Source organism: Xylaria bambusicola (genome assembly GCF_022495145.1).
Source record: "Xylaria bambusicola strain CBS 139988 unplaced genomic scaffold F5B22scaffold_85, whole genome shotgun sequence".
Taxonomy (NCBI): Eukaryota; Fungi; Ascomycota; class Sordariomycetes; order Xylariales; family Xylariaceae; genus Xylaria; species Xylaria bambusicola.
Window position 1 is genome coordinate 53,300 of NW_025953638.1, and position 16,207 is coordinate 69,506.

Consider the following 16,207-nt stretch of genomic DNA (forward strand, 5'->3'; position numbering starts at 1 on the left):
CAAGTCGTCCCAGTCCTTGCCTAAACGAACGTGATGTTTCGTATAAGCCTGACGAGAATCTCAGGTCCTTATATAAAACAAGCCACAAGGAGAGTTTCGATACTCGTTGGCTCACAAGCGGCCGCGAATGGCAGAGCCATCTATCACCCGTACTCTGTGATCTTTCGGAGCTATAGTCGTCGCGATCGTCAAAATTGGACTACAAAGATGAATACAGAGAGCACGACATTTGAGACGGACGGTGTGCGCGTCGCCATTGAAGGCTGCGTAAGATCATATTCTATTCAAACAACAACAAAAAACCATTTACTTACAACGTCACTAGGGACATGGGACACTCGACGCCATCTACACCTCCGTCGCCAGGTCCAGCAAAGCGCGAGGATGGGACGGCGTAGACCTTCTCATCATCGGGGGCGACTTCGAGGCCGTGCGCAACGCCGCAGACCTCTCCGTCATGTCGGTGCCCTTGAAATACAGGGAGCTCGGTGATTTCTGGCAGTACTACAACGGCGAGAAGAAAGCGCCTTACCTCACTCTCTTCATCGCGGGCAACCACGAGGCGAGCTCGTATCTGTGGGAGCTGTACTACGGCGGCTGGGTCGCGCCGAACATGTACTACCTCGGTGCTGCTAACGTCTTACGCTTTGGGCCGCTGCGGATCGCCGGGATGAGCGGGATATGGAAGGGCCACGACTACCGCAAGCCGCACCACGAACGGCTGCCTTTCAACCAAGACGATATCAAGAGCTTCTATCACGTGCGCGAGATCGATGTGCGGAAATTACTCCTGCTGAGGGAGCCCGTGGATGTGGGATTGAGCCACGACTGGCCGAGAGCCGTTGAGAACCACGGGAATACTCGCGCGTTGTGGAGCAAGAAGCCCGACTTCAGACAGGAAAGCATTGATGGCGTACTGGGAAACCCGGCTGCCGAGTATGTTATGGACCGGCTACGACCAGCGTACTGGTTTTCCGCGCATATGCATTGCAAATTCACTGCTATCAAAAAATATCAACCGCCTCAAGCTAAGCCAGGACAAGATGGGGCTGGTGTTACAGAGGCGCCTGCGGAGTCTGACCAAGCCGCGGCAAATCCAGATGAGATTGACCTCGACGCCGAAGACGACGAGGCACCTTCCAAAGACGCACCTAGCACAGAGCAACCAGAACCGACACCACAGCCATCGTCGTCAACAGCAGTAGCAGATTCCCTCCGCGCCCAACTCCCCGCATCCTTCGCCGCGCCAAAGCCAAAGCTAAACCCAGGCCAGCCAGTACCGCCCAGCATAACCAACACCACAACGCGCTTCCTCGCGCTCGACAAATGTCTTCCAGGGCGGAAATTCATCCAACTCCTGTCCCTCACACCGTTGAACCCAGACCATCTAACACAATACCCACCCTCCTCGCCACCCCCATCCCCATCCGGGAAGTACCCCCTCTCCTACGACCCAGAATGGCTCACCACAACACGCCCATCCCGCCGCTACACCCTGTCCTACGATCCCGAATGGCTCGCCATAACACGAGTCTTCAACCCACTCCTGACAATCGGCGACCCGGCCGTTCCCACGCCGCCCGACCAAGGCGAAGCCGCGTACGCAGCGCAGATAGACGCCGAACGAGCCTGGGTCGACGAACACGTCGTGCGCGCGGGCAAGTTGGTTATCCCGGAGAACTTCGCGATCACGGCGCCGCCGCATTACAAGGGGATGCCCGAGAGCACGCCCGAGCAGCCCGAGGAGTACACGAATCCGCAGACGGGGGCGTTCTGCGAGCTCGTGGGCGTGAGGAATTGGTGGGATGCGAGTCCTGAGGAGCGCGCGGAGAGGAAAGCTAGGGGTCCGCCGCCGTCGGAGTTCCGTGGCGGTGATGGCGCTGGTGGTGGTGGGAATAGAGGACGGGGAGGTGGGCGTGGGCGTGGGCGTGGGCGTGGGCGAGGTGGAGGTGGAGGGCGTGGACGAGGAGGGCGAGGGAGGGGAAGGGGGAAGGGATTCGGTGGTTGGCGGTGATTTTTGTCTTCTACGGACACGCATCTTCGCTATTAACGGATAGAACATAGCATAGTAGGAGATTTGCGGCAAAATTCATTGCTATGTATTACTAGATACTATTGTACAGACATAAACTGGGTTGATCATATTCGATTAAATCTCTTATCTCTGATATGGAAATGTCTCCCCTCCTAAAAAGCATGATCTCGACGGAGAAATAGCACAAGTCACGCAGAGTGACGGGGGAATCAATAGAAATTGTCAATCTACCATCGATATTAGACGTTCAACCCAAGGGAGAGCGAGGAGTTGAACGCATATGCTAAGATGGAGTAGAAGAAAATGAGAATGATTAGATGCAATCTAGCCCAAGCAAGCTGAAGATTACCTTTTTCTTGTCTCCTCTTACGGTATGGGGACAAGTTGGACTATGTTGAGGAAGTACGTTGAGGTGAGATGACTCAGCGTTTGAATGAGGCCTGTACACAATCCCTCCTCCCTTCAGCTGGTTTGATTACAGCATTGCATTGTGGTATCAAAGGCACTATGATTACTCCTTTGCCGCAAACGCCGCGGAGATCTACATCTAGATGGACTAGAGGGCCAACGCGTGCTGAGAGTGGTAAGATTATGATGGCCCTTTATTTGATGTTAGTGTGCGACCATTGGTTACCTTACTTGTGATGTGTAATGAATCGGTCAACAAGGTTAGGGCGGAAAGCCTTACGATCTAATCCGAGGAAGTCTGCAGCTTGCAGAAGTTCAAGACAGAGTTCGACAGGAACATCCATATCAGGAACATTTGGACTCTCCTTGTACTTGTACCAATACTGGCAGTACTCGGCCACTTTTTCAAGAATGACACCACTAGAGAACATCAGTCAGCCTCAGTACACTGGGAATGTTGGTCAAAACCAGGAGGAACGTTGACGCGAGGGGAGAGTCAGATCAAGTGTAGTTTGCTGTCATGCGGACCAACAAGGTGTCGGTCTATCAGTAAGAACACAGCGAAATATTTTTGTGATCATCATTATTGTAAGCGGGACACGTCCACTTGGATACGGTGTCGACGGCTTGATGGCTTGGCAATGAATGAGTCGACTTACTTAATCTCCTCGAAGTAGCATCGACCTGTACGTGCCTCGCTGAATTGACCTAACAAGCGGTCAGAGGGGGATTGGCCCGTGGAAAGAGGAAGGTGATGGCAACGGTGGTTCGATAGGGAGTAAACTCACTCTTTGGGTCCAGCATTCCCTTGATGGCTGAGCTTACCAGGACAGCCTCGCGCAGCACGACGAACTCGTAGCCATCGCCCGAGGCCAGAGTTACGTACTTGCTGGGCGCAGGGGCATTGGACTCGGCCATGGTAGAGCTATTTGTCTGTCTGGCTGTCAAGCTGTCTGTGCATGAGTCGAAGATGCGGTGATGTATGTACGTGTCGAAAGGGCAGTGAATGACTGGTCGCGTATTTATGGAGTGGGAGAAAATTTGGCGTGAGAGTGGATCGAGGTTAGCGTACAGAGCATCCAGACCGCATCAACAGGCCAAGTTGAGTTTACACTGAGCACGGACCACTTATGCTCAAGATGGATCGAATCGATTACTCTTCACCTGATTGTCAGACCAAAGTGATGATAGAAAACTAACAGGCAATGAACAAGCGTCTCGTGAGCACTACGAAGGGAATGAAATGAAATCATGTGGCGGCTGTCAGGTCGGGGCAAGTAGGTACCTACCTACCCAATGTACAATGTACCGGTACCTATCTGGTCATCGATAGGGCTGGTAACACGGTAACAGTACCTAGGTACCGGTGACGTGACCCCGAGCTACTATGCCTGTTCAAATACCACCTACGAAGTACGGAGTAGTTCCAATCACCACATCACATCGGGAATGTCTGACTTTAAGTGTCAGTGCACTCATCACATCTTGGCAAGCACTTTCCTGCTTGCTGGTAATAGGGAATAATAAGACTCTATTGAGGACATGGAGCTGGGTGCATAAGCACTTACATAGTAGGTAAGGTTACCGTCCTTGAGGTAGAGTCGGTACGTACCTATCTGTCCACCAATGGACGGGTGGAGCCAAGCCAGAGAAATACTTACAGAATTCGGCCAATGTTATCGATAACAGGTCGATAACGTGGTTCCTGAAACTTGAAACAGCGCTGTGGGTTTAGTGGGTTTAGTGGACTCTTTTTAAGCTTCGAGCCACTAAACTGGCGCCGTTGCCCTGCCGACTCGATTCTATTGATCTCTGACGAAATGCATGATCCCGGACCACCAGCCAATCAACTCTTCCACAGGTTCTTTCCGATTCCTTTCCCACCAACAGTGCACCTTCCCAAGTCCTCGGGGAGAGAGACCTCGATGTTTTCCTTCTTTACACTTACTTCCCACACCCACAACATAACACAACACACTACAAACAACATCACTCATCACCACCGCATTGCATTCTCAAACCTCCAATCTAGGCGGATGAAGTCTCACCTCCATTCCAACGCCATTGAAAACTCCCCAATAGCAATAGCTCATCAACCAACTCTCTTATACCGACAGCTATAGTCAGTCACTTCATCCTCTAGCCAGCGAACAAGCTAGATAGCATTACATCAATCACATTCCCAACACCCCCCCGCGCCCGTTATGGCGTACTCACAGTCTCAAAACTACTACGACTCATCAAGATACGACAACGGCCTCCAGCGCAAACCCACAGATCGCAAGCAAGGGCGTAACACGCGCGCCAGCGACGGCACAGTCAGCACTGTCATGAGCAGCACATCGACAACAGGGAGAGACTCATCCGCTACACACATGACAGAAGCCCCCGCCTACTCCAAGAAGATCGTCGTTGTCGGCGACGGTGGATGCGGCAAGACATGTTTACTCATAAGCTACAGTCAAGGATATTTCCCAGAGGTAAGGTTATACAATACCCCCTGATCCCTCAAGCCTTTTATCTCTCTCTCCTTCTCTCAGTGCCGTCTCTAGCTTTTATTGTATTCTAACCCTTCGCTGCTATTAGAAATACGTACCAACCGTCTTCGAGAACTACATCACTTATCCGACACACCAACAAAGCGGTAAGACTGTGGAGCTCGCGCTGTGGGATACCGCCGGCCAAGAAGAATATGACAGATTACGGCCATTATCATACCCCGAGACAGATCTGATCTTCGTCTGCTTCGCCATTGATTGCCCCAACTCTCTAGACAATGTCCTCGATAAGGTTTGTTGCCCCTCCACTCCGCCAGCGAATCCATATCAGCGACGCTAACCGACCATGATTAGTGGTATCCCGAAGTTCTTCACTTCTGCCCCTACACACCCCTCGTTCTCGTCGGTCTCAAATCCGATTTACGGCATAAGAAGACCTGCGTCGAAATGCTCAAGACTCAAGGTCTCACGCCCGTTACAAGCGAGCAGGGCATGACTGTCGCGAAGAAGATGGGCGCCCAATACATGGAGTGTAGCAGCAAAGAAATGGTCGGTGTCGATGAGATCTTCGACACCGCTATTCACACCGTCGTCATGAACGACAAGAGGAACGTCGAGGCCGCCATGGCAGCGGCCCCCAAGTCATCAGGCACCGGACTAGGCCGCAGCAAAGACAAAGACAGCGGCATACCAGGAGTACGCGCTTTTAAGAAGAAGAGGCGGAACTGCAACTTCCTGTAAAGGGGAACCGGGACGTTACTACTTCCTGCGAGCGACGGATAATGACGTACGACGCTGCAATGACCTTTATCGTTTCTTTTCAATCGTTTTTTCCCCCTTGTTTGTTCGCTACAACCTTTTATTACGGCCTCTGGGCATAGGCGAATAGGTATCCGGCGTACCTGTGCGTCTGTCGACTGGAGCTTGGGAGCTTTCGAATTTCCACACAAATTTTCGACATTCAGACATCTTTGCATGAGACTTTTCTTCTTTCGATGAAGGAGAATGAAGGAGACTTTCATCAATCGACGAAACGGGATCAAGATAGGGACGGCGGATGGTTCGGTTGGCTGGATGGATCCGAAGGCAGAGAAAGGGGATGGGGAAATGGTTTGTCTTTTATGTCTAGTCTCATATGGTTTGCCAGCATTGTTGTGTCGATAACGACTGGAGGCGGGTAATGGTATATATCAAGATTATACCTAGTTACTTTCTCTCTGTCTTCTTTTTGTCAAGAGGATTGGGAAAATTGCCAGGCTGGACACGGCGAAAAACACTGTATGAGTTAGAAACCCGCGTGGGATGGGAGATTTTGGTGTTTTTTTCGTCGTTTGTATGGATTTGTGTTTTGTTTTTACTGTTCTTTTGCAACGCATAAAGCATGGTCTGGGATAGCAAATAAACTGAAATTATTCATTATCAGCGTCGAATCTGATATAGCGTTGCTCTACTGTATTTCATTCGTCGTTCGTGATGGTGGTATGCCTGAACGCCGTCCCGCGATAGAAGTAAAGTATCAAGAAATCCACGCGTCGTGACCTTGTCTCGCTTACACTCTCTCTACACCCATTTCCTCACGACTGTGGCGTTGGCTCGCCCTTGGGCGTCGTCGACCGCTCCCCTATATCCTGCTGCTCCTGGTCATCGCCCGCTGCTGCCTTGGTCTCCTCGTCCTTGGCCATGACGTTCTCGAACTGTGACCAGAGCGCCTCGACGGACGAGAACTCGTTGCCTACCTGTGTTGATGATTAGTGGTTCTTCGGGAAATGATTCGAGAGGGAAGAGGGGGAAATAACTTGACTTACTGCTACAACGGCCTCGAGTGACCGGTTCAGCTTGTTGATGTTGGCGAGGACGTGTTCGAAGCTCTGTGCGTAGGGTGGATGGTGTTAGTGCATGGCTATTTCCCTTCTCCATCTCTCTCTCTCTCTCTCTCTCTCTCTTCAGTCTTAGTCTCTTGGTCGATTACTCATGAGCTGCTTCATGTCCCTAATTCCCCGTATCTTAAGCAGATATGCATCCGGAAGCAAGTCACGGATTCAGAAGTGAGACGGGAAATCTGATGGAATAAATAGAGAGAGAAAAGGTGGATATGAAAAGAGATGAAGAGTGGTCAAAAGAGCCAAGAACGCACCATAGCTATCTCCCCAATCAACGCCTCACGCTGCTGCTCGAAGTGCGTCTTCTCCCTGCCACCGGCGACGCTCGTGCTCCGGCCCATGATGGACGTCGAGCGGGAATGTGACGCCATGTTCTTCGGGATTATGTATCCCTCACTTCCCTTCCCTTTCTATCGTCCTTAGATGCGAGAAAATTAGGTATTTGGGAAGCGTGTCTGTGCGGGTTGATCTACGCGGACGATCCACAGGCGTTTGTCTATGTACCTCGATGAAACGGGATCTGATAGGTACCTAAGTAGGTAAGTATCTAGAGAGAGACCTGTTTCTAGGCGAGTTGACCGATGATACTCCACGAGGTGTTCCTCAGACGTTGTTAAATCAGATAAGTTAGGCTTTAGACAATCCAAGTCGCGTGTTGCTGCGTGCTCTGTCTGTCTTATGAGGTCGATGGTGGGGTTGATCCGGGGTCTCAATGCCCGGTATTAGGGCGCAGTGTAAAGGTTAGCCCCGACCCCTCCATAGTGGAACCAGATCGATATCTACCCGCGCGGCGTTACGCACTGGGGTGATACAATTCCGCATTCCTCCCAATAGACACGATGTGCTCTAATGGCACTCGTATCTCTTCCGAAGATCTATCTTAGCGTTTTGAGATTCGCAGAGGCAAATTCTTGAGTACCTGCTTACCTACCTACCGTAGGTAGCCCCCCATCAACTAAAGATTATTGGTGGCTGTATATATATTTATAATTGAACGTCCGGATTTGACACGAATTAATACAGGTCATATAGAAAACCTTAGAATATGCAGTGCCGACTGGAAGACTGCGTCGTTTACGTAATATACAAACAGGAACCGTCCTGGGTGTCCTCGAAAATTCGTTGAAGATAAAAAATGCCACTTGTGCATCATCGTAGACGCAATCCCGTTTAATCCCTTCTATATGCATCGTTGCAAGGCAATCGATTGCCTTTGGTTGTGTCATCATTGTATCACTGCCATCCAAACGCCTTAATGGTATCATCCAGCTCATGACGGAATCACAAGTACAACAACGTCCCCTTCTGCTCTTCAAAGGAAATAGTCTGATGGCCCGCGCCGTCCCGCTGGCACGTGTCGCATGTCGTCCGGGACAGCCGAGAAGATACAAAATTTAGGGTCTAGGTTCTTGTCCACCGTCATAATTGAGGCAACATTGCCACAGCGGTAACAGTAGTTTGGCGCCGACCAAACTGTTACGACTGAGTTTTGAGGGAAGTGGTACTGCCGATGTGTTAGGACGCGAAGATGGCGTGGCGGGCCTGGAGACATAGATACATACCTTATATCCCTCGTTCACTAATTGATGCGCACGAGCAATAAGCTTGAGTCCATTAACATGGTTGAACTCGGTTGCGACTTTGTCCCCAAATAACCACCCAGCGCCTCGAGGACTGATAGCCCACGTCTCTACATCCTCGGGATCACTCCAGACAAGGTCGCAAAAAGCGCCTTCATGAGGAATTTCCTGGGCACGAGCAACGACTCGAATCTGGTCGATAGTGCGGATCTCAGGGCTAAGACCTCCATGGACGCAGAGTATCTCGCCGTCGACGATCGCAGCGAGCACTAAGAAATCAAAAACCTGGCAACATGCCTTCCACACCGACGCGTTGCCATATTTCTGTTGGCATTCTTCATAGAATCCATATACTTGCGTGATCTGCCTAGACTCGTGGTTGCCACGGACAAGGATGATACGGTCAGGGTATCTGCTCTTGCGTTAGCATGGGAGAGCCTCCAAGTCTCAGGGGACATGTGGGTCTAACTTGGCTTTTAAGCACATAAGTAATGTGAATGTTTCAAGACTGAAGTATCCCCGATCTACGAAATCGCCCAGGAAGACGAAGCGGGTATCTGCGTTTGTGGCGGCCGCGACCTCGCCTGACGTAGGATTGGAAGAGTTCGCAATCTCAGTAGCGTCCTCTTCGTCCTCTTCGGCGGTACCTGAGCTCTCCCAGGTTGTATCTGCGTTCTCGGGCTTTTTGGTTTGCTTTATCTTCTTCTTTAGCTTCGGGTTTGTTATTTCGGGGGGTTCGATGTCGTCTGAGGTGATTACGGTTGTTGCCGTCGCGGGCGCTTCGGTGGCGGGCTGTCCGGGCATGCCTCCGCTGACGCGGAACAGCTCTAACAGGTCGTAGAACTGGCCGTGAATATCACCGCAGATGGTCACTGGGGTCACTACCGGTTGGATGTTGGATTCTTTATAGCCAAGCCAAAGCACATGTCAGTTGGGAACGCCCCATAATCTGTTGAGCGGGGCCTTGAGAGGGCAGGCCTACCTTCCATAAGAACTTCCTTAACGATCTCACAGAGCTCCTTCATGACAGGCTCGGGTAGATAATGGCATTGTTTCGCTTCCTCGAGCCACTCGTCCAGCCCGGCGCCTGGGGTCAATTTAGCTGGCCCGGGCTTGGGTACTGCGACACGAGCAGGGCCCATTATTTGGACAAGAGAGCTCGAGATTTTGTTGAAACAAATGGGGTATATAAAGAGAAAAGAAATTGGAAATAGACCGATATGACAATAGCAGTACCCTTAACGCGGTCTTGACGATGGTAGACAATGCCCAGGTGGGTTGTCGAGAGCTGGGGGGTGGTGGGCTACGGATATGCTAATAGTGTATTAGTAGCATAACCCCGATATAGGAATGACTAATCTGTGCAGAGGCTCATTGATGATGACTAAGGTGGGATGAATCTACTGTAATAGTAATTAGATTACAGTGCGTATGTACTGTACAGGTACCCTGGATTAGATAATATTAGTACTATACCTATAACACTTATAACGTTGTATGTACTTCGTAGGTACTTAGGCAGGTACAATGCCCAAGCTATCCATGGTGGGGTAGGTGCTTGCTTGATGCGATAATGAGCCAGCCAGGTATGCGCCTTGGTCGCAGTTTACTTTCCCTCCTGCTCAAAACATCAGCTCCTCCTAACCTTACCTGGTGATTCACCCACTTGAGACACCAAGACACCGTCTGCAAGGTATCTTGGCTAGTAATTCTAACACAAAGATCATGTGCTTTACGTCCGTTATTGATAGTCCGCGTTCGCCCACGTTCTTAGGAAATCACCGTTATCACATTCAAGGATGGGTAAGACCCCAGCCGAAGGGAAGAAGGTTGTGATTCGCCGCTTGCCTCCTGGCATGACTGAGGATGAGCTCTGGGCTATCCTTGGTGATGGTTGGAAATCCGGCAATGGCAAGGTCGATTGGATGCGATTTGATGACGGCGAGATTTCTAATGAGTTAGTCTTCTTTGACAGGCTGTCTATCCCATTGCCATTGCCTTACCACTAATGCTTCGTCTCCAAACCTAGTCCTTCCGACCTTTCTCGGCCTGCGCGCTGTTACCTTCATCTCCTGAGCCTAGCCGACCTCCCAATTCTGTCAGATAGAGTTCAGCAATTGAAGTGGGAAGATGCTAAACGCACGGCTAATGATCCAGCTCTTGTCGGTCCGCCCTACATGGAAATTGCCCCTCTGCAGAAAATCCCAACAGGAAAGAAACGAACCGACCCGAGGCAAGGCACCATCGACTCTGAACCGGAATTCATGAAGTTCCTTGAAAGTCTCACTGCACCAACGCCGACCAAGGAGACCGACCCTGAACAAGTTGCTGAGGATGCCACTAAAACTGACGTCAAAGTTACGACAACCCCCTTGGTCGAATATCTCAAGGAGAAAAAGGCCAACAAGGCAAAGGAAGCTGCACTGTCTAAGAGCGCTAAACATCCCCGGCATGAATCATCCAATAAGAGCAAAGACGACACTAAGAAGAAGGGCAAGGAGTCCAAGACCGACAAGGCGGACAAAACCTCTGAGAAGGACAGGGACAAAGATAAGGCCAAGGAGCCTGTCAAATTACTCACAAAGAAGGCAGTCGCTCAGGAGGTAGCAGAGGCTGCAAAGTCTGCAGCAAATTCAGCTACATCCAGTAAGGCAAGCGAGGAGGCAGCTCCGAAGAGTCGCCGCGCGAACATAGCTGCTGCTGCTAAGATATTGCAACGTGACCTTGGTCTCAGTCCAGGGAGTGCTCACAGGCGAGCACGGCAGGATGCGGCGAAAGATGCAGCTAAGGCCGAAGCTACTGGCAAACCAGAAACAAGCAAGGACGGTAAAGAGAACAGTGGTAAGGCTGCTGCTTCTACAACGCCAACTGGACCTAGGGAGTCTGCCTCCTCTACTGCGAAGTCGTCAACACCTACCGCCTCGAAATCGCAAACCCCCGAAAGTTCTCGACGAAACCGGGGCGGCAAAGGTGCGAAGCAAAATCCATCGAACGAAACTGGAAAGGGAAAGGCAACCGAGACTCTCACAACCGGCAAATCAGCGCCAATGCCCACTCCAGTCATCTTGAAACGCAAAGACAATATCACACCCGCCGACGTGGCACCAGCAACGTCGACAACAACAGCTTCAAACTCCACCCCAGCAACTCCAACTGGGCCAAAGGCCGCGAGTGGTAAAGCCGCGTTGGCTGGGAAGTCCACACCTACAGCGCAGAAAAAGGGAGCCGCAACCTCTTCTATAACTCCGGGTGCTACTCGTGGCTTTGTCAAACACGCAAACCCCTCCCAGGGTGTCACGGAACCTCTGCTCAAACAAGCCATGGAGGGTTTCGGCCCTGTTACCTTCGTTGAAATCGACAAACGTAAGGGTTTTGCGTATGTTGACTTTGGTAATCACGATGCGCTCATCAAAGCTGTAGCTGCTAGTCCAGTCTCGGTAGCTCAGGGTACTGTTCAAGTTCTGGAACGGAAGGAAACAAAAAAGGCATCTACTGCAGCCACGGCGACCACAACATCCACATCAACATCCACACCCACAGCTGCCACTCCCACTCAACAACAAGCTGCCGAGAAGAAGGCCGAACCGCAGGCAGAACGCACTAAACGGGGTGGCCGTGGTAGAGGCCGACGAGGAGCTGCAAATGCTGGCACAAGTGGGACTAATGACCAAGTAGGCCCACCAACTTCACAGCCAGGGGCTTCTGCTGGATGAAGAATACTTTTTGAGCAGAAACTAAGTTGCCATCGATGCAATATCCTAAAACACCGGGTCGTGCTACTCTCTGACTGAATTCATCGGGTTCATCAATATTAGAAAGCTAAACTATCCGGCTTTATGCAGACGGGTTACGAGCCATCACCCTTGACTGAGCAGAGAATCAGGTACCAGGCTAGGAAGCCAGCAAAGCAAGCTTATAAATTAGGACCCTACCGGCTTATCTCAAAGCGCATGTCGCGCCATTATAACCAATAATCCCGCAACAGAAAGGGAGTGGAAGTGTGTCATTAAACTGGAACTTCAGGTCGTCCTCAATAATGGCCGGTAACAAGTTCCTTGTAGGTCGACGATAGTGCAGTCCTCAATCGACTCTTTAGACTTAGCAAGCACCTGGCATGGTTGGTTCAGATTCAGGCTCACCAAGCTGACGATATTAGGTGAGCTTGGAGAGTCGAACATGGCCCTAATGATGTATCTAGAGCCTGTCTGACCTCTGGCTTGGAGAAGAAGGTCAAGAATTAATAGAATTATTGTAAGACTTGGCCAGTGCTGGATTGCCATATATTCATGAATAGCGCCTGCGGGCCGAGCCGTTGACTGGCGTTTAGCGTAACCACTGATGTCGTCGCGGTACCTAGTCGACTGTTGAGGGCTCGCCACTGGTGTGATGCGGGCGCCTCACTGAGTGGAACAAGATGAGAACCGGGAGCGATACCAATGAAGTTAGGAGAAGAGCCTTGGGAGGTGCCAGAGTATTTTCTCTGCACTCATTGACAGTGGGGTTCATGTGACTATGTAACTTGGAAAGACCTGTGGGCGCAATAAGATGTCTATACTTCCAAGATAGATATCATACTTGTACAACCCTCGAAGCTCTCGCAGCCATATGCTTAATGGCTTGAACCTGTCCCTCACTACCGGCCGATTTTACTGAATACTAAGCATACAACTCCATGGTCTCGACGGTGAACAAACCTCGAAATAGCAATACCTAGCAAGCCTTGCCAACTCTTCTCTACTTCGAGGTCGATACGGTCAGGCGGTGATTAGGGGAAACACTCCGCGCCAAGGTGAGTTCCACGAAGCAGTTGTATGCGCCTTTAGCTTGCATATGATAGAAGCCACGCAAACGTCTTGCAAACACTGAATCACGACTACGAAATATTTCTCCAAAGAACTAACAAATACCACATTTGATAGACAACTGTTGGAATAACTAAGGCTTAGGTATCAGCCAAAGCCAAACTCGCTCTATGGGGGGTTTGAGGAGGAATACATCGCACAAGTAATCATTATCCGAACTCGCAGCCACTCTAGAAAATGCGGCACTATTCGAGGATAGCCTTTGAAGCAACCCCGCGTTTAGAGAACTGTGCTGTGAAACCCCCAAAACATCGCCCTATTGGACACTTGTACAAAAACAATATTCAAAGAGGCGAGACCGGAGGGCAAAGTGCTCTCCGGATGTGGTAGCGATCCGGCAGCCACAAATATCGCGGGGATGCGGGGGCTACGAATCCACGAGGACACCATTGGTTGATTGGAGAAGTTCAGATCAAACATGCCGTGATCGGCTCCGTACTGGCATCATCCGCGCCAGTTGCAGTCGGCAAGATACGGCCGAGCAAGAACGGCGAATGCCCAGTGAGCGCGAAGCATTCTGTCTGCACCGAGAACTGAAATGAATTGCCAAGTTGACGTCACATGAATTTAATATATATGTGTTTCAAAGCTATCCAGTCATTGTTACAAGATGCGTCAACTTTGCACACCGGTGAGGTAGATCTGCTCGGGATGCAGTGTAGTTATACATAGCATCGGGATCAATATGCAAGTTTCTGTCTCCATTCACAGGCCCAGCCAGCCACACAAGGGTCCATGTCTTAAATGTTGAGTAGCCAGCCACTATATGTATGAGTTCTCGTGAACTCCTCAAAACTAGGTAGACCGTTTGTGAGCTACTGCCTCGGACTTTTCTTTTTTCTATTCTAGTCATATCTGATTACGTATTGAAATAAGGGTCCCGCATGAGGCGTCGACGATCATGGGGAGTGGAAGTGCCTTGCATCGTCTACTACGCAGGAGATATCGGTAAACCCGCCCTACGCGAGAGAGAGAGAGTGTGAGAGACAGCATCTCTGCCAGCTATTGTGTGACCTGTCTACTAATGTGTGGCTATACTATACTGATCATGAGAGTATGCTGCATAGCAACACCTCTGGTCTTCACAGGGCACGAGAATGTGGCGAGCTGCTAGCTTCCGGTCTTCATAGCATATGATTCTTGATAGAATAACGGGTACACGAGCCGTACCTTTGCCTCAGACAAGTAGCTCATGAGCCTGTCCACTCCTTCAAGGACCATCGTATCTCATGTTCTCGGATCAGCCGTGGCTTTAACGACAGCCATGACTTACACAGAGTGTATGCATAGTACTTTGCCAGTGTTCGACGTATCAATCTTTATTGCGCTTGCCAGCGTACACTCATGTATCTGATATGATGAATCTGGCGTTTGTGTCAGTCAATTAGAGTATGCGGTATACAGCTCAGCCGGCCACTGACCTGCAATGTCTTATGTAGTCCGAGGGGCCAGTAGATCAGCGTCTCTCTTCACAGTGAATACATCGGGTGAAAACGATTACATAGGCTACCTAGGCGAGCTGTGAGTCCACTTGGGGACTGGACTTGCGTCTTTGCAACATGCAACACTTCACCACGTATCGAGCACCTCCATATTGCCACCCGCGGTAGACCGCTAGAAATGATTTACCACTTCCGAGTTCGAATATTTAAGGGGGCAATCCTCCGCCATGAGTCTCTGGTCATGAAACTCCTCTAGTCATCACCACATCAATCTTGCTCATCTTCCTCATTATACCTCCTTTGCCTCTTTCTCAAGTCTCAAACTCTAAGTCGTCACTCCATTCAGCATCCCAACAATGTCTTCTCCATCAGCTCGAGACGGAAGTGACGTTGCCGTCGCTGCTCCAGGCGAGTGGCAATGCAATGTCTTTTACCAAGATGACAACGGCGCGGTGCGTCAATCTATCCATAACAAGGGCAATTGGAGCCACACGACCACTCCGACCTTCACAGCCAAGCCGTCAAGTCCTCTAGCCGCTATTAGCTTTGATGGCGGAAAGGAAGTAAGTACTATCGCCATAGCTTCACGCATTTAGTATCCACGTCTGACTTGTACTCGCGAGCTAGGTCCGTGTATACTGCGTCTCGGGAGAAGGGTACCTGGAGGAATATGGATACTCGTCCAACAAGCCTGGCTGGTGGGGTGGTGCGCTGAACAAATTGAGATTCCGCGTTGCCGCGGCCTCAAAGGTTGCCGCTGTGTATTGGAACGATAACAGGAATATCAGAGTATATGTCCAAGGTGAGGTTCTGATGATGATCATTCAAGTCCTACTCAACTAACGGAAGAGCAGACCCGGATAACAAGGTTCAAGAACTTGTATACGATAACAGTGGTGGCTGGAGGAAGGGAGCTTCTCTTCCCGTTGCTCAGGATGGGTCCAGCTTGGCTGTTGTGCGCTGGGAAAAGGAAGGGCGGAGTTGCCTGCGCGTATACTACCAGGCTCGTGACAGCTCGACCGTCAAGGAACACTGTTACGAGAATTCTAAATGGTTCGAAGGTGAGGAAGTGAACATCCCTATTGAGAGTATCTGTTTTAGCCTAACATGGGTACGGTGCAGGCGAATTCTCTATCCCCGACATCCCCCCCTACGCCTCGATCACCGCTGTGGTGTTCAGAGACGCTCAAGCTGGTGTGCACCTGCGAGTGTTCTTGCAGGACTCAAGCGCCAGTATCATCGCGTACCACAACGACGGAGGGTGGGTAAAGCAAGGGGCTGTCGTAGGACCTCTGCGCCCTGGAAGACGCATTGCAGCCCTCGAATGGAGAGAGGGAACTGAGCTGAGAGTCTTCTATCAGGCTGATGATAACAAGATTCGCGAACAGGCCCAGTCCAATGCAGGAGCGTGGTACAAAGGCGAGTATGAGGCTTAAGCCCGAATCTTCCAGTACTGTTACGCAGTGGTGAGTGCATCGTCTTTGAGGTTATGCTCGCTGAGT

The 16,207-nt window shown here is 50.7% G+C and overlaps 7 protein-coding genes across 7 annotated transcripts; 4 read left to right on the plus strand and 3 right to left on the minus strand.

The window, feature by feature from the left end:
- Window positions 1-207: 207 nt before the first annotated feature.
- F5B22DRAFT_652245 (lariat debranching enzyme, C-terminal domain-containing protein) lies at window positions 208-2,014 on the plus strand (the record flags this gene model as incomplete). The annotated part of the gene is made up of 2 exons (XM_047979577.1): window positions 208-267; window positions 326-2,014. The coding sequence occupies 2 exons, from the start codon at window positions 208-210 to the stop codon at window positions 2,012-2,014; spliced, it is 1,749 nt and encodes a 582-aa protein (XP_047825141.1).
- F5B22DRAFT_630001 (BTB/POZ protein) lies at window positions 1,950-3,768 on the minus strand. Its single transcript, XM_047976513.1, has 4 exons — window positions 3,232-3,768; window positions 3,103-3,151; window positions 2,724-2,863; window positions 1,950-2,635 (listed from the first exon to the last, which is right to left on the minus strand). Exons 1-4 carry the CDS (start codon window positions 3,359-3,361, stop codon window positions 2,625-2,627), a joined length of 330 nt encoding a protein of 109 aa, XP_047825142.1. The 5' UTR covers window positions 3,362-3,768; the 3' UTR covers window positions 1,950-2,624.
- Window positions 3,769-4,544: 776 nt separating this feature from the next.
- On the plus strand, window positions 4,545-5,879 carry F5B22DRAFT_559231 (GTP-binding protein rho4). Its single transcript, XM_047973027.1, has 3 exons — window positions 4,545-4,923; window positions 5,030-5,233; window positions 5,296-5,879. The coding sequence occupies exons 1-3, from the start codon at window positions 4,648-4,650 to the stop codon at window positions 5,680-5,682; spliced, it is 867 nt and encodes a 288-aa protein (XP_047825143.1). The 5' UTR covers window positions 4,545-4,647; the 3' UTR covers window positions 5,683-5,879.
- A 540-nt stretch (window positions 5,880-6,419) lies between these two features.
- On the minus strand, window positions 6,420-7,662 carry F5B22DRAFT_559196 (DASH complex subunit Dad1-domain-containing protein). The gene is made up of 3 exons (XM_047973026.1): window positions 7,076-7,662; window positions 6,747-6,809; window positions 6,420-6,677 (listed from the first exon to the last, which is right to left on the minus strand). The coding sequence occupies exons 1-3, from the start codon at window positions 7,190-7,192 to the stop codon at window positions 6,516-6,518; spliced, it is 342 nt and encodes a 113-aa protein (XP_047825144.1). The 5' UTR covers window positions 7,193-7,662; the 3' UTR covers window positions 6,420-6,515.
- An 84-nt stretch (window positions 7,663-7,746) lies between these two features.
- F5B22DRAFT_630009 (calcineurin-like phosphoesterase) lies at window positions 7,747-9,850 on the minus strand. The gene is made up of 4 exons (XM_047976514.1): window positions 9,384-9,850; window positions 8,871-9,303; window positions 8,384-8,813; window positions 7,747-8,325 (listed from the first exon to the last, which is right to left on the minus strand). The coding sequence occupies exons 1-4, from the start codon at window positions 9,541-9,543 to the stop codon at window positions 8,134-8,136; spliced, it is 1,215 nt and encodes a 404-aa protein (XP_047825145.1). The 5' UTR covers window positions 9,544-9,850; the 3' UTR covers window positions 7,747-8,133.
- A 77-nt stretch (window positions 9,851-9,927) lies between these two features.
- On the plus strand, window positions 9,928-12,267 carry F5B22DRAFT_559262 (Smg-4/UPF3 family-domain-containing protein). The gene is made up of 2 exons (XM_047973028.1): window positions 9,928-10,358; window positions 10,431-12,267. The coding sequence occupies exons 1-2, from the start codon at window positions 10,201-10,203 to the stop codon at window positions 12,112-12,114; spliced, it is 1,842 nt and encodes a 613-aa protein (XP_047825146.1). The 5' UTR covers window positions 9,928-10,200; the 3' UTR covers window positions 12,115-12,267.
- Window positions 12,268-15,061: 2,794 nt separating this feature from the next.
- Window positions 15,062-16,141, plus strand: F5B22DRAFT_652251 (fucose-specific lectin; the record flags this gene model as incomplete). The annotated part of the gene is made up of 4 exons (XM_047979578.1): window positions 15,062-15,268; window positions 15,333-15,507; window positions 15,560-15,766; window positions 15,828-16,141. The coding sequence occupies 4 exons, from the start codon at window positions 15,062-15,064 to the stop codon at window positions 16,139-16,141; spliced, it is 903 nt and encodes a 300-aa protein (XP_047825147.1).
- Between the last annotated feature and the right edge of the window lie 66 nt (window positions 16,142-16,207).